Source organism: Chaetura pelagica, unplaced genomic scaffold (assembly GCF_000747805.2).
Source record: "Chaetura pelagica isolate M959 unplaced genomic scaffold, ChaPel_1.0 scaffold364, whole genome shotgun sequence".
Classification (NCBI taxonomy): domain Eukaryota; kingdom Metazoa; phylum Chordata; class Aves; order Apodiformes; family Apodidae; genus Chaetura; species Chaetura pelagica.
The window spans coordinates 3068680-3096003 of record NW_009953089.1 but is presented as its reverse complement, the minus strand read 5'-3'; the positions used below and the strand labels follow the sequence as shown (position 1 = coordinate 3096003).

The 27324-nt window shown below is 44.2% G+C and overlaps 1 protein-coding gene across 1 annotated transcript in view; it reads left to right on the top strand.

Annotated features, from left to right (window-relative positions):
• Positions 1 to 27324, top strand: part of MAGI1 (membrane associated guanylate kinase, WW and PDZ domain containing 1) — a 301318-nt gene that overhangs the window by 184224 nt on the left and 89770 nt on the right. Inside the window, 1 exon segment of the mRNA XM_009997017.1 lies at positions 26837 to 26956. Within this exon segment, the coding sequence (XP_009995319.1) occupies positions 26837 to 26956 (120 nt within the window).

Genomic DNA, 27324 nt, shown 5'->3' with positions numbered 1-27324 from the left:
GACAAGATGCCCATCAACTAAACAGCTGTTCTGCTCTGCAAAGGACACTGCCAAGGTTGTTAGTGTCTGCAAATTGAGTCTCTTGTTAATGATCTTTTGCGAAGTATTTAATTTGTAGCTGAAGGAAGGGGGAGTGAATAAATTACTTTATCCCTTGTCAGATTTCTCCTTTGTAAAGTGCAGCCATTGTACTCCCAGTTTGGGATTGGCTTCTGTATTTTTTTAATTACAAAAATTGAAATATGATAATGATTAAATTTTGCTTAGGAGCAATAGAAATCTCAATTCAAAAGAAAAAAAAAGAAAAAAGCCCAAACCCAAAGTTACAATGTGGGTCATGTACACACTAAGTATGCTACAATATGTTAAAAAACAAGGTCACTTTAGTATTTCAATATTTCAAGGTGGCTCTGCAGTATTTCTGCAGTCTGGTTGATGTGCTACCACAGTTTCCAAGCTGGGGCAAATACTGTTACCATGAGGGAGAGGAAATGCCAAAGCTGCATGGAAAACTGTAAAATTCTTCAAGGATTGGCTGCCAGAGAGGAATAGGCTTTGGGAAGATTTGCTTGCAAGAGGAGCCTGCATGATATTTATCTCAATGAATTGGGTGGCCAGAACTGTAACAGGATCAAGAAGTGATTCTGAGCTGTTTCTCAAATGCTTCGGGTGTTTTTTTCACTGTCAAATTTGACCTCTTTTTTTTTTTTTTTTTTTAAGTGTGAAAGAATAATTTCCATTTTTGTGAATATCACTCAAAGTGTATGAGCTGCAAAGCCTAGAGTTGCTGAAACCAGGGAACAAGAACTGTGTGTGTTGATGTGATTTTCCTTTAAAAAACCAGCAGTGCATAGCTTCAAAACTCAGAATTCACAAGAGGCTTCTTAGTAAACACAGATGCAACCCAGAGGAGAACTTTTCCAGTCCAAATTCTATGGCTAGGAGTTTTTAAAATAAAACTTGACCTACATTAGCAGTCCCACCCAAAATAGCACACCTTGCAGGTGCTTTCCATGTGGCTTTATTTTCCAGCAGATGATTGTGCTGATGGCAGTATTTCTTCTTTAATGATGCAACAAAAATGTAAGCAATGGTAACTCAACTGCCAAGCCAGAGACTCACGGTCAATTCAGCTGATGGAAGAAATCTGGAGATGAGAAGAGATGGTAGAAGGTGTTCATTCTGTCCTGGAGTAGAGAACTGACCTGTGGTGCATCATGGAGATGCGACTGGAGAGAACCTGCCACGTGGTGACTAGCCAGTGTGTCTGGGGCACTGATGAGGGAGGTGCTGGGGAATGTACCAGGGAGCCTAAAATACCCATCCCAGTTTGAGGGAGTGTGCAGAGCCACTGGAGAAGAGATGTAAGAGGGAGAGGTGGGTGGATGAGCAATGTCAGGGATACTGTCAAGAAGCTGAGGCTGTCAGGTGAAGTATAGAGCAGCTTACAGTGGTAAGAGCAGCAAGGAGGGGTTGACACCATAATTCAGTCCACTGAGCAGGCCAGGCTGGAGACACTGGGTTGATGATGCTGGGTGACTGCAGGTGTCTACATCCAAGCTAATGTTCTCAAAGCTTATAAGGCCAGTGAAGAGAAATTGATGGTCCTGGAATGCAGCTCAGCTCATCATAAGGTGATTGTTGGCCTGCACAGTGGTCTGGGTGAGTGTGTTTGTGTCTCACTCTTGAGAGCATAGGGAGGCTGGAGCACTAACTCAGTTTGAGGTGTCTACCTTGTCAGCCTGGAAAACTGGGTGAGACAGATGCCAGCTCCAGCACGTAACTCAAGCCCTACTGCAGCTCATCACAGGGGGTTTTTTGTAGACATTAAGGGACAATAGAGTTAACCCTTAACAGCAGCAATACAAAAGATATTTAAAAGGCAGAACAGGAGGAGGTTTCCAGCAAACAAGACTGAGCTGCTGCTTGCATGAGTGGCTGCTCTGAGAATTAAGTCCTTTTGGTTAGGTGCACATGGAGTGCTAATAAGATGGCTTGTGTTGCATTATTTCATGAGGTGGTGTCAAAGGCTACAGAAGATCTTGTTAGAAGCTGTGGGGGGACTATGATATATTCTGATTTTGTTTTCTCCTCTCCCCAAATAAAAGGGTAATTTAGTACTTTTCTCATGGGAACCAAGTGCTGAAATAAACTCCAGGGTCACAAAAACCAGTGACCCTGTTCCCTCAGGCAAGCACATAATATCATCCCTTTCATAAACTGATCAAATATTTGATCTCACAGAAACCCAGCAAACTGCAGGTTATGCTGACAAAAATAAAAGGAGCATTTGTAAAGCAGAAAGAATCATTGCTCTGTGCCTCTTCCCCTGGCTCTTTTGCTTGTTGTTTTATGTACTGTGGTGTCAGGGCTTTACTGAAGCTGTACATATAGTTTTTAAGAGAAGATTTGGGTTTGTTTAGTGTTTGAACATCTTTGTGCTGTCCATGGTAATTCTCACCTATCTCCTGGTGGCTTTGAAATGACAGTCGTGTTTATAAATGGCTTGAAGATAATTGATGAAAGAGATTATTTGCATGAAGAACAAAGTAGTGCTGAAACTGAGACCTATCCACACCTTTCTGGTGTTTGGGGAAACATGACATGAAAAGGGGGAAAGCTGTTTTTTTTTAATTGTGTTTTGGTGTTTTTTTTCTCCACTTTCACATGCCTTTGTTCCTGCTCTTTGGAGGGTGCTTAGAAAGCACAGCTGCTGCATTCCCAAGCAGACTCTTGAAAAGTAACCGGTTGGCCAAAGGTATAAATAAACCATATCAGATTAAATAAGTGAAATAACATCCCAGAATTAATATTCCCTATTCATTAGTACCTTGGAGAGGTGGCTTGCTGGGTTTGGAGTATATCCTTGGAAGAAGGCTAGAATGCAGATCCCTGGCAGCTTCTCCAAAACACCAGTGGCTTGTGATAATACATGCTGGAAGGTTAAAAATAGACCTAAAAATTAAGCATTTGCTTGAGAATTAGGTGTAAAGATCTACTGAAGGGATTTTCACACAGCTTTCTGTGTGGGTTTTTTTTTTTTCTGTTAAACTGTGAAAGTAATGAGCCGTTGCTCACAAGGTAATAACGAGAACTCATAAAACACCCACAAGGAAATCAGTCAAATCCTCTATCGATTCCATGTCTTTGGAATTAGTTCCTGTAAACGAGCTTCCTGGAGAATTGCCCCTTCCCAAAACCAGGCTGGAAAACAGCTCTGGGATCGAGAAGCCAGGAAACTTTCCCACCAGGGGATGTTTGGAAGCCAGCTGGGGTGGCAGCTACTTTGCCATCTCGCCTTCGTGTCCCTCACCCACCACCTCCAAAGGCCACCCCCACGGTGGGGCTGCCACCATCATGTCTTTTCCAGGCAGGAGCCCTCCCAGGTGCCAGGTCTCTGTTGCCCCCTCCTCACTTGTCAGGGTTTTCCTTGCCTGGTGCTTCTCTCTGTGCTTAAATGTCCCTTTTTGGCTCTGTGCACTGGGGGTGGTGGTGGGGCTGGGGTCCCCCTGGCTGCCTGGTTTTGGGGTCCCCTCGCCCACCTGGCCCTGGTGCTGGGGTCCCCCTGCCTGCCTGGCCCTGGCTCTGAGGTCTCCCCATTCACCTGGTCCTGGGATCCTCCTGCCTGCCTGGCTGTGGTTCTGGGGTCCCTCTGCCCACCTGGCCCTGGTTCTGGGGTCCCCCCACCCACCTGGCCCTGGTGCTGGGGTCCCCATGCCTGCCTGGCCCTGGCTCTGAGGTCTCCCCATTCACCTGGTCCTGGGATCCTCCTGCCTGCCTGGCTGTGGTTCTGGGGTCCCTCTGCCCACCTGGCCCTGGTTCTGGGGTCTCCCCACCCACCTGGCCCTGGTGCTGGAGTCCTCCTGCCTGCCTGGCCCTGGCTCTGGGGTCCCCCCACCCACCTGGCCCTGGTCCTGGGATCCCCCCTGGCTACCTGGCTGTGGTTCTGGGGTCCCCCCACTCACCTGGTCCTGGTCCTCTGGTCCTCCCACCCACCTGGTCCTGGGGTCCCCCTGGCTGCCTGGCTGTGGTTCTGGGGTCCCCCCACTCACCTGGTCCTGGTTCTGGGGTCCCTCTGCACACCTGACCCTGGTCCTGGGGTCCCCCCACCTGCCTGGCCTTGGTGCTGGCAGCCACTAGTCGACAGAAGCTGATGATGGATGTCAAGGCTGGGAGCAACAGCTGCTGATTTGATGATTCCTGTTTCATCTCCTAACCTTTTGGAGCGTTCTGGGAGTATTTATTCACCTAGTCACGCTTAATGGTGTTTGCTGCAGCACTCGGCCAGCAACAATGGAGTGGTGGTGTGGAGATACATTCCCCTTCTTGTTCTTTGGATTGATTTGCAGTTTCAGGGAAAAGAGGGAGACCCTCTGCAGGGGGGAATGGAAAATGTGGCTATTTGACTGGGAGCAGGTAGAGACATAGATGTGCAATATGTTAATAAAGTAATTGTGCTGTGTTGCTATAAAGAGGATGGCTTCATTATAAAATTCTTGTTTTAATACTGTCATTATAGCAGATGTATAGCATATGAACTAATTTGCATGCAGATAAGGAGACTCTGACAGCTTGGTAGCATAATTACTGCCTAGCATAGAGCTCGCTGGTGCTGGGAGCTGGAGCTGTTACTGGAGGGGTGCTCGTGGGACTAATTACATTGACTTTGTTAAATTTAAAATAGTGTATAGGCAGTAAAGAGACCCCTCTCCTGTGCTGCGTGGTGCTGTGTACAATAAGTTACAGAAGCCTTGAACTGCTGCAGCCATTTTAAGCCATGCAAATGTCTGGATCTCAGCACCTCCCAGTGTAGTAGGGTAATAGACTTTTACTTAATCAGGGAGCCTGTATGAGCTCCTAAACAAAAAGATTTAAAAATGTGGTTATTTCCATATATTAAAACTCCACTTAGGTCTTTTTTTGATAAGTGAACAAAACTGTAGCTGCAGCAACTTGGTTTTGTTTATTATCTGACGGAAGCAGATGCTGAATGTTGGTGAATGGACTCTCTCCTCTCTCCCTGGTGTGCCTGTTGCTTTGCTTCACCATATCCATGTCCTAGTGATTTGTCCCCACTTAATTTCAAGCATATTTCTGCTTCTTTTTTTTTTCCTTTGCTTTGACTGTGTCTGCAGCTTTTAAAGATCTTATTATTGAGGTTCCTTTATGGGTTTCAAAATGTTTAATTCATTACTAGGCCATTATAAACTGAAGGCATTTTATTTTTCCGGGGCAATCAAGACGGTACCACAGGAGATGTTATTTCCCCCCTCCACTGCTGTTAGATTAGCTAGCAGAAAAGGGAGGAATTTGTGAATGCACAGTTGAATTTGATTATGTAAGCTGGAAATTGGCAAAGGGGATGGATTTCTTTCAATTCCACTAACTTTAAAAAGAAATGCAGATGAAATTGGAAGTGCTGCCGGGCATCCGACAAACGGGAAGCCAACCAGAGAGTGTGTCCCTGGCTCTCCTGGGGTGCAGCAGGTGATACTGGGAAGCTGGGATGGAGCTGCTGGGGTTGCAGGTCACCTTGGAAAAGCAGAATGGTTTTGGTGAGGGGGTGGGTGGGAGATGGGGACCGGTTTGTGCGCCCGGGCTGGAGCTGCTGCGGGCTCTTCTGCCATCACGGGGGGAAGAGGCTGCGCTGCTGGGGTGCATGGGGGGCTGTGATTTCTGGCATCTGGCTGGGAAGGGCCAAGGGGAGCACCCTCCTCCCTGCATCTGCTGGGAGAAACCAAGGGGAGCACCCTCCTCCCTGCATCTGCTGGGAGAGACCAAGGGGAGCACCCTCCTTCCTGCATCTGCTGGGAGAGACCAAGGGGAGCACCCTCCTCCCTGCATCTGCTGGGAGAGACCAAGGGGAGCACCCTCCTCCTTGCCCCTTGGGTGACACGGCACCAAGGAACCAAGTTGTTGGTTGAGCAAGGGTGAATCATAGAATGGTTTGGGTTGGAAGGGACCTTGAAGATCATCTAGTTCCAACCCCCCTCCACGGGCAGAGACACCTCCCACTAGATCAGGTTGCTCGAGGCCACATCCAGCCTGGTCTTGAAGACCTGCAGGGAGGGGTGATGCTCAGACAGGTACTGTGGCAGTGCTTTCCCAGCTCCCTGGAGGTTTATCCCTGCCTCAGCAGGGCCCACTGTCACAGCAGGAGGGTCCTCACTCCTGCACCCTGACCTGCTGCTCCTCTAACCACAGTGAGCCAGGCTGGGGCTCAGCATGGAGCTGTGCTCCTAGAAAGCAGGCTGGCAGCATCGAGGGACCACTGAGCTCCTCTGTCCCATTTTCTGGGCCAGGATGTTGTGCTCCACTGTCTTCATACATTCACTCCTTCAGGACACGTGTCACAAAGCCCTTATATCTGTTTCCATGATACCCTGTGCTAGACAAACATTAACTTACACCTTTTTTTCTTTTTTTGATAAATATTTACCCAGGTATTTTGTTTTGCAAAATTCAAGCTCATCCTTGTATGATCTGCTTGTATTTTGTTAATCTGGGAATATTAATAGCCTGCTGGCATTACTGCTGATTTGGAGTTTATGCTGTAGAGTGAATATGGGAACACATTTTTTGAATGGTTTGTTAATCTTATCAAGATTCATTACACAGTTATTAATAGTAATTAGAGCCAGTCACAGTGTTGCATTTGCAACTTTTTGTATCAATCAAACAAGCATTTTGTGAGAAAAATCATCATTTAAAGAGAAATTTAGGATTTAAATTTAAGAAATGAGATCTGGTAAGACAAGGGGTACAGGAAAACACTGAACCTAATGAACAGTTTTCACCAGAAGTTTTGTCTCTTCCTTCCCTTCCCCCCACCTGCAAAGCAAAGTGGAAAGAGGGAAAGAGCCTGTCTCTCTTTAAAATAAGAATTACTTGTTGAAGCTGTTTTATTAGTTTTATTATTTTTTATTTTATTTTTTTCCATATGATATCAGACATATCAAGGCATTTTTTTGCAGGTTTTAATGTAGTGTCACATGCACATTGTGATTTTTTTTTCCTGCATGCCTTCATTTTTTATTACTGAACTTGAGGTGCTCTAAAGGGTTATGATTTTAAGAGGTGGGGAAGGAACCCAGTTCTTTGGTAATCAGTGCTCTGTGCTGTATTGACTGGGTGCTCAGTGTCTCAGTCAACCCCTTCTCAGCCATCTGTGCTTCATGCTCCTCCAGGTAACTTCCCAACATCCTTTTAGCACAAGCCCTGAATGAGTCCAGTAGGTCCCTTGCAATCACATGAACAATAAAAGGAGTAAGAGGATTTCTAAGGATTCATGATTGGACTTTGTTGCTGTTTCCTCACCAGCTCTGCTCCTCCGTTTATGCTCTTAAGGCCTGTTGTTGTCACTCAGGAAATAGATTATCCAACACTTCTCCATCCTCCAGCCCAATCAGAGATTCCTCCTGAATCAGCACTGCTTATTTTCTCCAACTGCATGTAATGATGGTAGAGAGAGGTTGCACCACCATTACTGGATAATGACAGCCCCATCCTTTCATTATCCTGAAATGGGTATAAAAACTCACTTTAGCTTCCTATTCCAGTGGTGAGAGATGAAGTGTGTGCCATCAGCCTTGCAGCAGTTAGAGAAACCCAGAGCAAAAAAATCCCTCTTTGGGATGTGAGTTGTCAAAACGTGCTGTTTACCCTGAGTTTTCCTCCCTGTCAGGCTTGATGGTGTGCAACAGGCTGCAGATCTTCTGCAGAAAGCAAGAAACACTTCTCTGCTGTTTAGAAAGCTTGGTACTCCTTGTGGTCAGTTAGACTTTTGCAGAATTATGAAGCATCTGAAGGTAGCAAATGGCTGGGAAAAGATCAATCATGCACAAACACAGAAGGAATTGCAGGTTGGTCCAGCAAAGGGAAAATAAATAAATAAAGAGATGTGGGTTCCAGTTTTAAAAATGTAGCAAGTGTGCCAAAATGTTCTGAATATTTACTAAGGGTGAGGAGGGTCTCCTGCAGAGCTATTCTACTCCAGGAAACATTGGATTATATGTATTTAACAATCTAATCATACAGTTATAGAAAAACTTTCTGTATGTTTAATCAGTTATGAAAATGGTACTTGACATGTGAATCTGCTTTGCAAAGGTCAGCTTTTCACAGTTGTTTCTCTTGAAGTTCTTAGTGATATTTTTGACCCTTTCTCTGGGGGTGCAGCCAGCCCTCCTCCCCCTGCTACCCCCAGCCCCATTTGGGACACTGTGAATGAAGGGCAGGAGGCTGCTGCTATTAACCTTGGTCCCTGGGCTCTCTGCAGTGTGAACCAGCCTGATGTTCTGTAAAACATTCAATATGGTCTTTTTCAAACGGGAGAAGAGGGTGAGACTTAGTCTTTGTTTGAAAACTTGGATAAGAGCTCTACCTCATGCCCTGCTGGTTATCATACACATACCAGCAGAGCCACCAGCAGTGGTTGCAAGGCTCTGCCTGAGTTTTGACACACTTCTAATTATAGCAAGCAGTGCTGTAAACTCCAGAGGTGATAATGAAGCCTGACCCATGTGTCAGCAGAGCTTCAAAGGGCTAATGCATTCCTGTTCTGCATCACTGTTCCTTATTTGTATGTTTGTGGGAACCTAGGCTTGGGCAATCATGTCTTGCTTATTTACACTGAGGCAAGAGGTAAAACGTGCAGAGCAGTGGAGGTTTGTAAGCTTATCAAGGTAATAGAGTGTTATCCATTTGTCTTCCCTTTGGGAGATGCACGAGGAGAGAGGCAAGGGCAGGAGGCTCTTCATTTGAGACCTTCATAAAGACTTTTTGCCTAGAAAGGGATGACAGGTCTTTAGTGTTCTGTTGTCCCGTGACAAACTCTGTCTGCATCCAAGCTTGGGCTGTAGGAAAGGAGTGATCCTGTAAAATACCCTTATTTATATTGCAAAAATTCAGCATTCACAAAAACAGAGTGTGGAGTGTGTAGAACTGCACAAAGTAAGGGAAGGACTGTGTTGTAGATGAGCTCAGAACTTGCCCTAGGAGATTCCTGGTGAGTGGTGAAGACTTCCTTTCCAGAAGTGATGAGCAGAGCCCTGCTAGGAGATTCCTGGTGAGTGGTGAAGACTTCTTTTCCAGAAGTGATGAGCATTCTCCTACCATTTCCTAACTGAAGTGTGAACCCATCATGCAGGCCTTGACATGTTTCACTCTTTAATCTTAGGTTGTGATCCAGGCTAAGGAGGTAACATCAGCTTTGCCTCTCCTTCAGGTTCTCTAAGGGGAGAAAAAACAACCTTCCAGGATTTAATCATTACCAACACCTTCATGACTGGATGACCTGACAAGTTTAAGTAGACTTGCTTCTTAATGCAGATAAGTCAGGAGTCCCTTTGACAGATTTGTCCCCTCCTTTTGCTTTGGTGGTGACAAGAGATGTGTCTTGAAGAACAGCACAAGGGTGCAGGAACTGTCATCTATTGCCACTGCTGCTTCAGTGGAAGCAGGTAGAAGTGTCATCATGGTCCAGTGCTCCTGCAACCAATGTGGGAGGGCTGTTCCCACCTGGAGTTCTCATGTCTCATTGGTGAGAAGGTTGGGACCTTATCCCAAGGACCAAGTTATGCATTCGAAAGATAGAGTAGCTTGGCACATATGGATGTGTTAGATGTAAGCCAGGGGTATCTTTCTACCAGAAATACCTATAACAAAATGCTATTTTGGTCTCCAGGAAAAATTCACAGAGGTTCTTCACTGCCCTTTGCACTGAGGTAGAAGGGGCTGAGGAAGGGAGAAGTCTAGCTTAGCAGAGGTTTAACAGTGCTCCAAAAATCTCAGTAGGTATTGGAAGCTGATCTGGCATAATGGGAGTTAGGCAACAAACAGGATATTTTTTCTTCTGATCTCACCTGCCCAAGAGAGGGACAGAACTCCTGTGTGTGAGAGAGGGGGGGATTTCCTTGAACTGGTATGAAAGAAACAAACCCAAAAGAAAACCCTTCTAGTACAGTCTTCTGCTACAGGCTACTAAGCCTGAAAACTGCAGCCCTGCAAAAGCTGAGAGCTGAAGAGTGTAAGCATCCTGGTTCATCCATCTCTCTCTCTTAACATGTTTTTTCACTTGTCTGTTACTAGTTTTTACCTGCCTGGACCATGACCATTGTACACAGCTGTTTCCAAGGTTATACAGAATATAATTTAAAATTAGTTGGTATTGTTTAAATCCAAATGCAACTACTGGGAGCTCCCAGGCTGTGCAGGTGGACCAGGAGAGCCAGGGGTGCTTGGAGATGAGGAGGAGGTGGGAGCTGGCTGAGCACGTGGCATCATCCTTATCTGTGTGGAAACTCAGCATCTCACAGCTTCATAAGCCTTTAATCTGTGACATGAATTTAGAAAAGCCTACATCTGGAAGTGAGTGTGTGGTTCTGTCTACACTGTTAAGTGTGGGTCACAGGTGTGTGAAGGTGGCTGGTGGGTTTGCAGTAGGATGTCATTAGTAACCCAGTAGCATGGCCTCTTGCCCTTGGTGGCTGCAGCACCTGCCCCAAACAAATCCATAAACACTTGGCTGCTGAGTTTTGTCCTCAGGTGACTGCAGTGTAGATGTGCACTTCACCAAGTTGCACTTCAAGAGGTGTTCTCTGAACAGATGAATGAGTTGGCATGGATACCTCTTAAAAAAAATAAATAAATAAAAAGCCATTCTACCTGCACACTTTACTACAAGGCTGATGGAATTCAGAACAACTCTGCCCTCCTCCTGAAATTTCTGCTACATGATTGCAGTGTTGCCAGCTCTTGTGATTTGCAGATTTAAGAGGAGACCTTGAAGGAGGTCCCAGTCCATTCCTGTACCTCAAGGCAAGACAGTGACTGTTGCCCAGGCACCATCCCTGAAAGCTGTGATAGGGAGGGTTGTTTTTCTGTCTGTTGTGATTTCAAAGAGACTCACCATGAGGACCAATTGTAACTGCCAACAAGGATTCCCCACTGTGGACCACTCATTTATTTCAAAACTTGCCTTTTTCATGGTGGAGAGTGGGGAAGACGTTGCCCTGAAATTTATAAAATCAGAATAACTACGTATATTGAACATCACAATTACTTTTAAGATAGTATTTTTTGTTGTTTAGTTTGTCTTGATATTTAGGAAGGGAAGGTGTGAGCTGGTTTGGAAAGCTGTGCTGGATGCTTGGACTGCTGATGCTACTGATGTGCCCGTGACAGCCCTTGAAAGAGGCCACTTTCTCTCCTGCAATAATCTCACCCTCTGCTCTCCTCCAGCCCCAGAGCAAAACCAGTTTTACAGTGTTTTGGCATCAACAAAGCAAGTAGCTAGGTTAGGGCTGACCATAAGCTGCTTTATAAATCTGGTTATTTGAATAGTGTGACCATTGCTGCTTGACTAGCATGTATACCAACCTGGATTCATTAATTATTATTTGTAGATTTGCATATTGTGATAACTCTGTAGCCATGGTTTCCAAAAAGATTAGGAGTGTGAGCTAAAGATAATGAAATAGCCTGTAGATATCTTCAGTACTTGAGCTTTCATTGTTGTCTTCTTATGGCCATGTGCATAATTTCTACTGGTGCTGATGGGAATTGCTCACATACACCAAACAGGGAGAAGATCAGGGAATCACTTACTTGTCCTTGGGAGACACTGTATCTAAATCTGTGACAAGCAAGAGCCACAAGTGGCAGCATTTCCTGTGACCCATTCCTGCGCATGATGCTGCTGCCCACGCCGTGGAAAAACCTCTGCTTGGGTTTGTGGTAGCAAGAAACTTTTCTTAATCAAAGAAGTTTTCTCAAAGTTAGACTTCTGAAAAGTGTGGAAGTTCATCCTTGTGCATTTGTCTCACAGCAAAACTCTGAATCCAAGCTCTTGCTGATCGATGGTTGCATTAATTATGCACAGAAGGTTCAATTCTGCCAGCCTTGTCCACTTTGAATGCTGCTTTACCCTGGGAGGAATTGATTTGCATGATGCAGGTTGAACAAATTCACCTACAGTCTGAACTTCTGTAAAAGTCTCCAGGGAAGGTCAAGTTTCTGTTCTTTTTAATAATAAATGAGATTCCCGTTGATAAAATGATCCAGGAAATAAGGCTCCAGCTCCCTGAATAACAGTTGTTTGGCCTCTAATGGAGGACTGGGAAGAACCTAGAGACTTGGAAGAGAGATGAATCTCTCCAGGCTGCAGGTCTTGTAGAGCTGGCTCCAAGGAAGAACAAGTGTTAATGACTTTTTATGTGTTTTGAAGAATGTCCCAGAGCTGTGTTTTTAAATAATACTTGCTTACAGTCTTGACCTATTTCAAGTAAAGTACTTGTAATAGACAGGGAGCTGCAACCATAAGAGGAGAGGATGGGATTTGTGTTAATAGACAAAGTACTTTTTTACAACTCCTGGCAATGTTCTCCCCTCACCATGTTTTTTTGGCAAATGGATGTTTGGAAGTGTTAATAATTGTCTTTTCCTTGTCAGCTCTGGAAGTAATTTCATTTGGCTTTAACAATCAGAAAGGAAAATAATGAAATAATCATGAATGTGGTTAATTCCTCTAGAAAGTTTAAAGTGTAACTTTAATAGCATGGCAGTAGTGGTAGGAAAAATGCTATAGTGAATGTTTCAAACTTGAAATTTTCTTGGGAGTTATGAAGTAACCTGAAGGGATGGAGTGGCAGTTCATCAAAAGGATAAATATTTCCTTGTAATACTTTTTTAATTGGCTCTTTCCAGTTATTAATCCTAGAACTGCTAAAAATATTTGGAATAATGGATGGTTGCTACATGAAGCTCTGATTTATTTTACTGCACAGTCACTGTGGGGAAGGGCTTTAGCTACTTTGGCTCTTTTGTTTTGCCTCGAGAGACAATTTTATCCGTGTGTTTTGCTCCAGAAGTCATCTGTTGTTTTTTAATTGTGTGCACATAAACAGCTCGTGCTGCTACACCTAAATATTGAGTCAGCAGTTCCCTCTGATGAAGCCATCACTGAGGACTGACACATGTATCTCAACAGATCAGCATCAGAGAGCACGTAATGCTATTAGCCCCAAAATGTTGTCTGCTAACCACAGAATGGTGGGACACAAGTGACCTCCTGCTCTTTTGCATCCTAATCAGCTCTGAGCTTGGGCTGCCAGCTTGGCTGCTCTGTGCCTCCACAGCCTGTCTGAAAATGGGCACAGTTTCATTTCCCACCTTGCTGAAGGCATTTTGAAGGCAAGTGGAGCTGCTCAGATTTTTTTATGGATAGTGGAGGATTTGGTGTTAATTTTATTTTGATTTTAAATATTTTAAATGCATTCTCTTCTTCTCTCTTCTTCTCTCTTCTTCTCTCTTCTTCTCTCTTCTTCTCTCTTCTTCTCTCTTCTTCTCTCTTCTTCTCTCTTCCCTCGTCTCTCTCCTCTCTTCTCTCAATACTTGGGCTCTGGTCACCCTCACCCTGCAGATGCAGGGGTAGCAGGGATTCATCTCCAGTTCTCTTGACGTTCTGCAATGCTTCCTTGGTGGGGTGAGACAAATGTTTCTTTTAAAAAAATGTTGCCAGTGTGTCACAAAATGATGCATCACCAACCATGCTCTTGAATGTTTGAGCGTTATTGCTACAGTTCATGTTATTACTTCATCTAAGTACACATCTGTATGTCATCCTACTGGGGATTCAGTGTAGCCAGTCTGGTAATCAAGGCTCTGATTCACCATGTCTCATGGATTTGCTTGAAATCAGGTAAGATGTCACCAGCCTTGCTGGCTGCAGTGTTGCTTTGCCACTGGTTGTCACCTTTCTGAGAGCAGGTGTCTAGAAAAGTTGTGCTGCCCTTCGCAGCCTTGTGTGTCAGCGTGGGCCTCTGGTGCAGCCTGGCAGCCCCATGCTGGGACATGTGGAGCTGGGAGGTGGGACATCCAGCACCTGCCAGCTTCATTGCCTCCACCAGCATGATTGGCAGCAGGAACCACCTGAAATCAGGTCACAATCCCAGCTACGAACAGTTTCCTTTATGGATCTGCAACACTTGTATTGCCTCTAGGCTGCTGTCCTGCAAAAACTGGAGCATGTGTTTAATATGAAGCACAGAAATTGGCCTTGAAGCAAGTGGAATACTCGTGTGCTTTGAACTAACAGGTGATTTGCAGCAAGTGCTGTTATGAGTTCTGGATCAGGTCTCTCTGGCAAAGCGGTTTCACCTCCGTCACTCATCTGAAGGTCTCAAAATACTTGTCAAAGGATAAATGCTTCACATTTTGAAAATAAGTGCTGGAGTCCAGGTTTACCTGTTACGTGACACCTTTGTCCTGAAGAAAACCATTTTGTGTCTTTGATTATTACTTGACTGTCCTTTAAGTCAAATATCCTACAGGTACTTTTGAGAGAATCTCATCTCAGTGTTTTTCTAAAGGCAAGCTCAGATTGTGTGTTTTCAGGCATTTGTTTTCCAGGCATGTGCTGGAAAATCTAGTAGCTTGAGAAAAATGATTTCTGGGCAAACTGTCTCCTCACTGCCCATGATCACAACATCCTCCACCAGCCATGTCTAAGCCAGGGAGGTAACTGGGCTGTTGAGGATTAGTTCCATATCCCCCGTGTGATGCCCATACAGGTAGAAGCTAAAGCCTGGTGCTGTTTTTTGTTTGGGAGGGATTGGAGGCAAGACAAGGAACAGCACATTTTGTTTGGGCTGCCAAACAGTTGCATGAGGATAATTTTTGTGAGCTGCTTACTTCTGTTGGGTTCCAACCAGTGGTGGTGGGGACTGGAGATACTCCAGAATTACTCACCACAGTGAAAGCAGGAGCTGCTGGTCTTGTGGCTCCATGTGGCTTCTTGTCTTAGCCAGTCAGTACCAGAAGGGCATTGATAAAGCAGCAGAGGAGGTTAAAATGGCATTTAAAATCGGGCCACTTGCAGAAAACAATTTGGAAGATGCTAATAAAGTGACAGAGTGTGTAATGTGAGGGAATGGTTGTTTTGTGTGAACACAGAGCTGTAAACACCTACACAGGGACGTGGAGCAGAGAGAAGGTATAACTAGAAGTAATAAGATGAAATGAAGCAAAGACCATTTAAGCCAAACACTATGTCATTGTCCCCAGTTTTAAGCACTGGAGTATTTTATAGGGGTGGTGCTTGGTTTCAGACAGGCAGAGTAAAGCACCTGGTGATGACAGGATTGGGAGGCAAGGTTTTTATTGTTTGTGTACAACTGAAAAAAACAATCAAATACCTGGAGAAAACTATATACACTATCAATAGCATGACAGTTATCTTTAGACTGCAGAGATGCAGAGTTATGTGCTGCCTAACCAACAGGCTTTTGCTGTACCAGGGAATGCTTTAATTACAACTGAGGAAAATGTATGGTAACTTGGGTTTCCTTTAGTATTTTTATTGCACTTGCAAAACTACAAGGATTAATAAAGTTTTCCTGCGCTATAGCTGAGGGGTGAGGAATTTACAGCAAGGGATCTGTAAATAGTAAAATCTTTTAATAATTTTTATTTCAAGTGAGGTAAGAAAATAATATTAAAATGGATGTGTATATTTTCTTTTACATTTCAATACTTCCAATTATCAGTAGGGATTAACCTGAAACTCAAACAAGAATTGGCTTCTCAATGTTTGGTATTTTTTCAGCATCTTGAGCAGTCACCTAATAAGAATGTTGCAGGAAGTGAACCAGGAGAATGTTCTCAACCAACTAAAGCATTAGAAATCATGAAGTTGTAAAATATGATGTGCATAGAGAGCTACTGAAAAACAACAACACCACAGAAATTGGTAGCAATTAAGAACAGGTAAAATTAAGGGACAGGATCTGTGGGAAGTAGTGCCTAAATGTGCGTATTGCTGGGTAGATTTGCTCTCTGTTCTGGTCCTTCCCTTGAGTTTTACACTACGTGGATCCCTATGGCTACAGAACTGCATGTTTCTATAATCTGCATATTTCTTACTATAGCTGATACATTTACATTTATTGGTCAGTGTTGAGTATGAAGCCGGAAAACGACTGAACAAAGGTCAGGGAGGACTTGTCAGGGAACAGACCCGTCAGGACCAAGGGCTGATGCCAAAAACTGAATAGCCACAGGAGACTCGTGGCTTTCTAAGAGTGTGATGAGGTTATTGCAGTTGGAAGTCCATTAGGTTTGCAGCATTTCGTGGCCTGGGGCTGGGGGAAGAAAGTGTACCCTGGGGATGGGATCTCCGGTGTAAGTTGTTGAGAGGAAAAGACTGGTTTGAATAACAGATTGATGATGTGTGCAAGTGGGTTGGGGTTCTCTTCTGTTTGTAAGGCAAAAAAGAAGAAAAAAAGCTCTCTTAGAGTCTCTTTTCAGTAATCTAGATGTGGTCACTGAAACAAAGCTCAGTGCCTCAGAGATAAACGTGGGATTTACATGACTCTGTGGTTGGATTTTAAAGAAATGAGACTAGTGAACTGATGTCGTTTTGGGCACATGCTGTTAAGTGGGGTGTTTGATTAAGACTTTTAACTGCAAATTAAAGGTCTGTTAGAAGGGCAATTAAAGTCAAAAGGAAGAGTTTTATATCACACCCAAGCAGGGATGACCCACATTGTGTTGTCTTTATCTCAGCAGTGCAAACAGCCTTGGAAGACAAAAGGCAAGGCATGTAAGTAATCTTTGCTGAAACAGCTGAGCTACTAGACATCAAAGAATACTCTATTTATTACTGTAGCTTTAAGGTGCAGGATATATTTTCTTGGATATATATGCACATCTGTAAAATGAAATATTGGTTTTTAATGCAATCTGAATGGAAACACTGCAGGTGTTTGGTCTGTGTTGGATGTTCCATTTATTATGAGCTTTATTACAAAAAATGTGGGTGCCCTCCTCCATGGAGGTGTTCAAGGGCAGGTTGGATGAGGCTTGTGCAGCCTGGTCTGGTGGGAGGTGAGGCAGGGAGGTTGGAACCTGATGATGTTTAAGGTCCCTTCCAGCCTTAACCATGCTGTGTGTGTTCATAGGACACGTCTGAAGCCTTGAAGTAGAATAGAAAACATGTCATTTTGGGGAAAGTAACATTTTTTGGTATGCAAGTTGTAAAGACAAGAGAAATGTTTGCTTCCAATAGTTGTGGCAGCTTGTGTTGGTAGTGCTGTTGTAGGGAAGGAACAGGCAATCTTGCAGATCTACTGCTAATCTCAGTGTGAGACAGATTTGCACAGACATGGCTGACAGTAGTTTCTGATGTTTTGGCTTTTGTTGGTTTTGTTTGTTTGTTTTAATTCTTCCTTTGATTACAGTAGTCACATATATTGCCCAAACGAGTTATCATTATTTTTATTTTATTTTAAAAATTCAAGATAAAACTGTCTGTTGTGTTCTTATTCACTGTATTTCTGCTTCAAGACTCCACTGTGTGTCTTCCACCAAACTGGGAAATTCTTCCAGTATTTCATGGTAGGTAAAAAGAATCGTGCAATGTTTGCAAACCCCTTCAGTTTTCCTGGAAAGTTAGTGAATGCAGTTTGTCTGAATTCCGTGGATTTGTGTCTCCTTTTGCTCTGTGACTTGGCAATTCATCTTGCAAGAATTTACAGTGTACCCAGTCCTGATTGCTGTCTTGGGCCCTCATCTTTCCCCAAGTCCTGTCCTGCCAGTCGTAGAACCATGAAATGCCAGGTTGGAAGGGACCTCAAGGATCATCTGGTCCAACCTTTCTAGGTACTACTATAGTTTATATGAGATGGCTCAGCAGCCTGTCAAGCTGAGACTTAAAACTGTCCAGTGTGGGGGAATCCACCACTTCCCTTGGGAGACTGTTCCAATGTCTGACTGTCCTCAGGGTGAAAAATTTACCTCTTGAGTCCAGTTGAAATCTCCCCAGGAGCAACTTGTGCCCATGACCCCTTGTCTTCTCCATGTGAGTCCTTGTAAATAGGGAGAATCCATCAGTCTTGTGTGTCTAACATTAAGCAAAAGGGTTGAGTGGTTTATTTTTTACCTATTCTATCATCCTACATGAATTTTACCTGCTCAAAACTTGTACTAAGCCATGTGAAGATTCAGTAGTCAATGAAAAACATTTTTCAATACTCCACTGTCTTAAGCTCAGCCAAATGTGAGAGGGAGCTGGTGGGTGTGTTGTTTCTCAGCAGCCAAGGGCCTCCACTGACCAGTTCACAGCTGGCTTTTGATGCTAGCCCTTGACTTAATGAAACTGTCAGGCTGGGCTACACTTTCTCTTTGGCAATCTGTAGAAACCAGATAGCTTCACAAACAGCCATGAAGACACAGATGTAAAGGAAGAAAAGTTGTACCTCCAGGTAAACTACTTCCTAGAACGTGGACATATAAATAAGACAATGAGGTATTTGTTTAAAGTGCTCTTTGGGTGGGAGCAGTCCTACATCCCAAGTCTCCTGTGGCTTAGTTCAAAGTAATTTTTAAGCACTTCATCCCCTACACCCTTAGCCTATTGCATTTAATGCAGATGTGCACTTTCAGATGGAATGATGAGCTAGACAGGCTGGAGAGTTGGGCGGGGAGAAACTTAATGAAATTCAACAAGGGCAAGGGTAGAGTTTTGCATCTGGGGAAGAACAACCCCATGTACCAGTACAGGTTGGGGGCTGACCTGCTGGAGAGCAGGGTAGGAGAAAGGGACCTGGGGTGCCTGGTGGACAGGAGAATGACCATGAGCTAGCAATGTGCCCTTGTGGCCAAGAAGGCCAATGGCATCCTGGGGTGCATTAGAAAGGGGGTGGTTAGTAGGTCAAGGGAGGTTCTCCTCCCGCGCTATTCTGCATTGGTGAGGCCGCATCTGGAATCTTGTGTCCAGTTCTGGGCCCCTCAGCTCCAGAAGGATATGTAAAGGGTGAGTGTCAGGAGGCCAGAGCCAGGCTTTGTGCAGTGATGTCCAGTGATAGGACAAGAGGCAGTGGGTGCAAACTGGAGCACAGGAGGTTCCATGTGAATCTCAGGAAGAACTTCTTTGCTGTGAGAGTGACAGAGCCCTGGGCCAGGCTGCCCAGAGAGGCTGTGGAGTCTCCTTCTCTGGAGACATTCCAACCCCCCTGGACACGTTCCTGTGTGATGTGCTCTGGGTGACCCTGCTCTGGCAGGGGGGTTGGACTGAATGATCTTTTGAGGTCCCTTCCAACCCCTGGGATTCTGTGATTCTGTGAATAGTCGTCTTCATTCATGTTGTGTTTTTCCATAGCTGCTGGGGGGTGCAGTGCAGGGCACTGCTGTGCCTCAGCTCAGGGAGGCTTGAGATGCTGATGTGGGGCAGCCCTCAGCAGGCTCTACAGGGATCAGGTTAGGATTGGGTTGAGATAGTCCAGAGTGCATGATCTACAGAATTAAAAATAACCAGATAATTAGGTTTCTCTTTAATTATCCAGTATATGTATTCACCATCTTCTGCTGTAGTCTTTCCCAAGGTGGAAAAAATTTCCACTGGAAATTTACATACAAGAAAGGTGGTCCTTTTGGAATTAAGGTGTATGTCATGGTTGTAACGTTATCTAGACTTCTAGAAGTGGATATATGAGAGTAACTGCACATAAATGCAAGTCTATAATCACCCTGTTAATTTACTTTCAGCTAATTTTACTTCCCATAAGTCACATACACACTTGCACAAATTGCAATTTTCATTCATTTCTGTGCCAATATTTAAAAGCAGAACATTACAGTGCAATCTCATTACTACAGCTTTATTGATTTATAAAATTACACTTTATTATGCTAATCCATATATTGGAAAGAATAAAACTGCATAGTTACAGCTAAGGTCTTCACACCAAGGAGGGCACATAGTTTGCTTTTTCATCAGTAGTTCACAATCCAAATTAGTGGGGTGCATGCTGTTGGACTCCCATGAACACAGAATTAATGGCAAACTCATTAGTTCATGAAGTTTAATCTTCTTGGTGGGTGTCCAACCTCGTGGGAAGTGAGAAGGATTCGACTGCAGGTGTCTGGTGAGGTAACCACAGTCACTCAGAGAGAGAGATCCAGAAGGAAGCTGCTGCTGTTGCCAGCCTAAGAACATTTATTATTTATGTTTTATTTGATGCCACAGTGCTCTTTTTTATTTTTCCTTAGGAGAAAGCACATGAAGGCTCTGAAGGACACATGGAGATGTAATTGCATTAGTAACTGCCACACTGCAGTGGTACCACCCATCAGTGGTACTTTCCTAAGGAACAGGGGTGCTGCTGTATTTGAATCTTTGGCATAGTTCTTTAAACAGGTCTTTTTTAAGGGGCTTTCCTGGTGAGTGTGGCACATTTTGCACCCTTAGTTCTTCTAGTCATCAGGTAATTATCAGTTTCTTTTCAATTAATATTACACTAGAGAGTGAATGCCCTGATGCTGAATTGGCTTGGTGTAGCCAGGGCATGGTGCTCAGTGACACATACAAACGAGTTTGCAAAACTCCAGTGCAGTAGCAAGTTATTTTTGTCCCTCTTAATCTGTTAGGCCCTGATCCTGATCTGTAGGGTTTCCTAAATCCCGTTGATTTCTCTAGAATTAGGCTCCTGAAGTCCTTTGAGAGCCTGGGTCTGACTGATCTTTGCTATAAAACAGAAACAAACTCACTTTCTCCACATCAAAATGCTGTAAGTGTCAACGCGTTGAAGATTATCAAAGTTCTTATTCTGTAGCAGTGCAGGCCATGGGAATATCAAAAATAGATTTAAAAGAGACGAAAATAATTTGCTGCCTGGAGGGTTTTCAAACTCCAAGCTGTTGCTATGCAGCTTGGCTGAATCGTTTCTCCAGGGAGGCTCCAGGTAGTCAGAGCTACTGTGAGAGAAAGGGCCAGAGAGGTGCAACTGGACACAGCAGTTTCTCCCTCAGAAAGAGGGAGAGCAGCTTCTACGTGCACTGAGGGTTGACCTTCCACTGCTTTTTGTTTGTGATACGGTCCTTTGAGCAACAAGGGATCCCTCTCAACCTGCTGCTGTGGTCACTTAGTGTTGCTGGAAAGACTGGTGAGAGAAGAGGTACTGAGTTCTTTATACAAATCCCTTCCATCTCCCCCTACAGAAGAAAAATTACTTCAGCCCACAGCCACAAAATGCATTTCTATCTGAAAAGTGTCTGTAGAAAGACAGGTTTGTCTTGGTCAGCTCTTTTCTGGGTTCACTCAGTCGTTCCTGCAGACCACAGTGACAGAAATTTTGCTTTCAGGACTGCAGTTATCTGTGTGGCCAGGAAGAGTCAATCAGCATCTGTTCCTGCCCGTGCGTCATTAGCAGAGCTGTGAATTAATTGCCAGCAACAGACCACGTTCTCCTTTGGACTGAATTTCTACTCTGCCACAGAGACACTTGGAATGCTTGTCACGTTCCTGTTTTCTAGGCATCAAGTCAGTGGCTAGAGAAGGGACAGACAACATTTAAAATCCTGAATGAGCTTCCCGAGTTTCAGGTTTCAGGAGGAAGTTGTATTTGTAAGTTGAGCATGTTTCATTTGTAACAGACCAGGCTTCTCTGAGACTTCTGTATTTTCCTGTAGTTACAGCTATAAATGACTCCTTACACACACATACAATGGATAGCACAACAGTGCCCAAATACAAACCTTCTGCTGCTGGTTTTTTTTTAAAAAAATGATCAGTAGTTTCCTTTTGGATAAGCCCAGAAATCAATAAGATGAAATAGTTCTGTGTAAGATGTTTCCTTACAGAGAAGTTACACTTTCTTTTCGGTTAGTGTAGAGAAGGCTATTTTTAATGCTGTGCTACAGATAAGTTCTGCCTTGAGCTTGGCTGCTGATCAGGTTTTCTCTTCTGGAGACAGACCAGGTTGTGTCTGTCTTTTCCCTTCTCTGCTGTCCATCAGCAGATCTGTGGAGTTGGTCCTGCTTTCCAGTTATCTGGCACCATAGGTGACAGATGCAGGAGAGCCAAAGCAGGCTCTCTGATTTGGCCTGTGACATGAGGAAAGAAGGTGACCTCCAAACAGTGTGCAGAGCAAGAGGGGCTTTTTCCTAATGTGTTTTTTCCTTGGCAGCTGAGGACTTTTTCAGTGTGGGCGATGAGAGCAGTTTCTTCTTGCTGAATGAACAGAAATATCAGCCTTTGAGACCATTGGCAAGAACAGAATCCTTCACCCACCTAACCCTCCTGCAAACCCTCCCAAGCCTCTCAGCCAACCCCCACCACAGCACTTGGTGTTGCACTTGGTGACTCACTAAGCATCCCTGTACACCCCACATGAAATCCTTATTTACCCCAGTTCTGTTCACCTGTGGGAACCACCAGTGACCTGAGATTGTGTAAAATATGGTTGTAGCAACTGTATCTTTGCTCTGAGTGTATGACTCCCCTGTTATCTGCCATTTTAAGAGAAGCTGGTCAGTGAGGATGAGAAGGAAATGACTTGTGTTTTCATCACCTGTGTTCTGGTGGCTCACCAGGCAACCACTGCCAAGCAGTGGAGCTGGATAAGGAGTCTGCAGAAATCACTGCTTTGCAAATGGGAGGTGTAGGTGTTCTGCACTTGAGAAGTCAACTTCTAAATGACTTGCTTGGGGCTGTTTTGGTGCATGGTAACAGAATTGCTGCACAAGAACAGTTTTTTGTTTTAACAAGAAAGTAATTGAAGTGGCTGCAGCCCCTTTGAAGTCTTATTTTTAGATTACAATAAGTAAGATTCTTATTAATTTAGCAGCAGGGCATCAGTAACTATTAGTAGCCTAACATGGGGCTCTCATAGATTGATAAGGAGCTAAAGAGCCCCTGAACCACATATTAGCAATCTGGCCATACTGTAATTGAGGCTCATGTTGGGTAATTGTCAGTGTTGTTGATGGGCAACACAACAGCAGCAGCTATTTGTCTTTTAAATGAGAACTTAAATTATTCAGAAAAAGAGTTGATAGTCATCCGTACATCTGAGTCACAGTCCAGTTATTCTAGGCATGGATGACAAGCTTTAATTTAGTTAGTGTAAGCAGAGCACTGGGCTCTGCTTGGGCAGACTCACCTGTGTCTGTAATTTCTCAGGTTGGATCTTCAGCCCATGATGAGATCTGTCTTCTGTGGCCCAACCATTACTGGTGCATGAATAAACTAAGATGCAGCTTGAGTATGATAACCAAGCCAACAGCCAGGAAGAGTTTCACTCAGCATCTGAGCCACTCAAGTTATATGTAATTTTACCTGCCCACCTAAAGAAAAGGTGTAACATGCAATGCTAATGAGTAGCCTTATTTTTACTTATCTATTTTCTTAAGTCTGCCGTGGTTGCAGAAGATTTGAGCACTTCCCAGTGACCTTAATGTTTCTAACTAGTTTTATATGTTGTGGTACATTTTAGCCAAACGAGAGTGAAAGTTTATGAACCATCAAATGTGCAGGAGTCAGTAACCACTGGGTTTCTCCTTCAGTGTCTCCTTGTGGCATCTGTAATTCTGAGCTAGTCCCACAGTGGGACATATCTCAAATTAATTAGTTAAATTGCTACCTAATGGCAACAAGATTTGATGCCACTTCATATTACAGTGCAAACATGGCAAACAGGTTAAGGTATTTAAAGATGATTGGCTTTCCTTTTCTATTGGAGCATCTCAGCTCCTGTCTGGGCCTTCTACAGCACTTGTGCTCAATTAGTTCTGCTGTTAGCAGTGGTCTGATTTGCTATTAGGTCTGATAAAACATCTCCATAGCCCTCCCCTTCGGTGATGATCATCCTGTGGTAAGGACACTGAAATGCAGTGTAAAGGGGGAGGGAGGGCAAACAGACTGGGTTTTGCATGTAATTATGTCATTAACGATGGGAGGCTTCAATTACAGTGTGGAGTTGATCAGCTCCAGTGGTAGCTTGCAGCCTGTGGTGGTGTGGGTCTGTGCTTATGTGTGCAGCACAGGAGAGAAGGGCTGTGAAGGGGCTCAGGGTGGAAGGTGCCGATTCTTCTGAGCACCCTGTGCCTGAGAAGCCCCCAAGTCTTCTCAACACGCCTCTTGGGTTTCCCTTTCTTTCCCCCTTTCTTTCCGCCCGCCCTCTCCCCCCACCCTCCCTGTGCAGCAAGCCTTCTGGCTTTGTTGTAAGTGTGGTTTGTAATCATTGTACACAGCCCAGATGGTTCATGAAAACTCTTTGAAATGCCATCTGCCAGGCGTGTGTCCAGCCGGCAGCCTGTCCTCCTGCTGCCAGGAGGAGGGAGGCAGCTTCTCCCTTCCCCCTGCCGGGCTGGTTTACACGCAGCATCGCCGCTCCGGTGTGAAGCCGGAGCAGCCTTGGCTCTAGGCAGCAAGTTGTTTGGTTCTTCTCCTTCACCCAGATAAGATATCCTAACCAGTGTTGTTTTTCTTTCCCCTGGGTTTGTTGCTGGAGAGGGAGAGGAGGTGACAAATGTTATCTCTGCGATGTGAAGTTGTGCTTTTATTTGACGACCTGGCGTTCGGGGGGTGTTGCAGGCAAAGGGGGGGCTGGTAGCAGGAGCATCTGCTACTTCTCCACTTGAACATACTCAGGAAATTAAGAACACGGAGATGAAACAAATAGATCCATTAAGTTGGCTCAGAGGAATTATGGCAGAGATATAATTGTCACGTCAAGCAGGCAGGCAGCACGAGGAAATTGCTGACTGCAATTTCACCCAGATAAACATTCAGAAGGGGAAAAAAAAATGATTAATAAATGCTCTCTATGAGAAGATACAGATAAAGAAAAACAGAGGGCTTTAAAAGATAAAGTAAAATGAATCCTGAAGTTCCCTCGTCTTTGCGTCTCGTCAATGTTTGTTGTGAGTTGCTGAGAAAAAGTACATCCTGGTCTTTGCAGAATGGCTCGGGGTGATGTTTGGAGCTCTCCAGAAGTCTGGTTCTCACTTCTGTTGGGCTCCAAGCATGGGACAGCTCCAGCAGGTCCTTGGACATACTTCTTGCTGAAGCTTTTTGTTCTTCCTCCTTACCTCTTGATGTCAGGGAGCCTGGCAGACGTCAAAAGCAATGATGCCTGAACATCCACAGCGGTGCTGGTGCTCAGGAAGGAGGTGATCTGTCCAAGCTATGCCCCTCCATCCTGAGTGCCTGCATGCTCCTTGCACGGCAGGGAGAGACCTGCAGGGGCATTTCCCACTCAGTCTCACTGCTTGCCTTAAAATGGAAATGCAGATGCTCGGGCAGAGAGAGGCATGTGGTGCAGTTCTAATGTTCCTTTGGCGTAGATCTGTGAAGGACATCTCTCCTCTGCTAGAACCTACTTGGTTAAAGTCATTGCAGTCTTACTGTATGGATTCAAGACCACAACGATTGCAGAATTGAATCCTTTGAACTAGGAAAGAGTAATTCTGCTAGTAGGGTGAAGATATCCATCATTTCCATCCCCTTTTTTGCTTTTCCTCTTCTTGCCTTCACCCAGCTCCCAGACAAGGAATGGTAGAAAAAGCACAGGAATTTGTAGACTATCTGAAGGCTGGTGGTAAACAATTAAAAAAGAGAGAATTTCTATTTTTGAAACAAGAAATGGAGGGTGTTGGAGAAAGTGGGTGTCTACCAAGGAAATTAATCTGGTGATAGTCTTTCAAGGGTGTCACTGTCAAGACTGAACAGTCTCTCAGATGAATGGGGCATAAGCAGACTTTCCGCTTCCTTGGCACTTGAGGAGAACATTTGCCAGATGCAGGCATGGTAAATTTGTGCTCCTTCAACTTCTGAGAGCTGGAATTTTCCCATTTAATTTCCAGAGGCTCAGCTTCATACTTTCTTCAGTCCTTTTATATCGTGTTTAAGAAATTGTATGCGTTAAGGAGGCACTGCCCAGGGGCAGAAGGGTCCCTCAGAAATGAGAAATCATGCTTCATGAAATGTTAGGTGTGGTTTCCACATCTCCAAAGTTATTCCCAAGCTGGTAGATGGGTTTTAGCCACAGCACTCAGACACCTCTGACACTCTAATGCTGCTCTTTCTTCTAAAGTTCAGTTTCTTGTACCATCTGTAAATCTGACATTTATATTTGGTCCCATATGTACAGAATCCAGCCATCTCCTGGCCTCCAAAGGCATGGAAAATAAAGGCTATTGAATAGAAATTGATCCTTATCAATTAAGCTGTGCTCAGTGACCTAAAATGCAGTGGCCCAAGCCATCTTAGCAAAAAGTCATGAAATGATTCATCTTACACCAATGCTTCAAAGGGCTGTACATTTGTCAGAAGGGAGAAACAGTGATCAGAGCCCATTTTCCGTGGGTACTATTTAAATGACCAAAGGAGATTGAGTGTGAATTATTACTCAAAAAGTAATTCTTGAACTGGAAGGAGCTTATAAGTGAACTTCTGTGAGAAGAGTTTGCAGGTTGACTTTTTAGTGGGCGTATGTGAATGGTGCATCAGAGCTGTCTCATGGTAGTTTTTAATGCTGAATTAAAAATAACAGCTTAAGTAAAGATAAAATATTATGAAAAAAAAGGATGGACAAAAGATATTTATGATGTGAAAATATATTTGGGGAGATAAAGTGATACAGAAATAATGGAAGTTAGAAAGAAGTTACCTTATCTGAGAATACAGATTGCATTTTAGTATCTCATATCTCACATCTCTTGACCATGCTAATCACAGGAAGGTAATTGCTGGCATATTCTCAGATACTGTGTTTCTGCATGTGATAGGAGAGATTTATTTGCCAGAGAGTCTTTTGGGGAATACTAAAAACATTGTTGGGTGGAACAAGTGGTACTGCCAGCTCGACCTGGAATTTATATCTTGGCTTGTTTTAATCTGGGCTCCAACCTTCTAACTGAACTCTTGACACTGCTCTCTGTGTAGCTCCCTGAATTGTATTTTACAGGTTCCATTGGGTCTTTATCATAATTTTTAATTTGCCTTTTTAACTCTTGATAAAAAACCCAACCATATTCACGTGGTAATTTTTCCTTTCAGGCACAACCCGCCCTCCAAGAGAAGGAGAAGTGCCTGGTGTGGACTATAACTTCCTGACTGTGGAGGAGTTTCTGGAGTTGGAGCGAAGTGGGACCCTTCTGGAAGTAGGAACTTACGAAGGTAGGGAGCCATGGGCAGTGAAAAAGCACTCTGAAGAATCATGGTAGCACACCAGACTTGCATCCATCACCCTTGCTGGAGTTAACCAGCTTGAGTTAAGACCTCACTTTCTGTCCTAATCCGCTGCTTCTCTTTTCTCTGAGTAGCCTGAGAGAGGGAATTCTGATATTGCTGTGCTTTTGTCTTTTCCCTTCAAGTTAACTTCCTCCAAACATGAACACCAGTAGGCCAGGAAAATCCAGTATGAAATCCAGTAAAAAAACACTGAGGGAAAACAGTGTGGCAGTGAATGAAAATGCATCTTGTCATTGTATCTGCTGTAGCCCAGCTCCTTGCTCACTTTTTCTTCCCTCCTGCTCTCTCTTTCC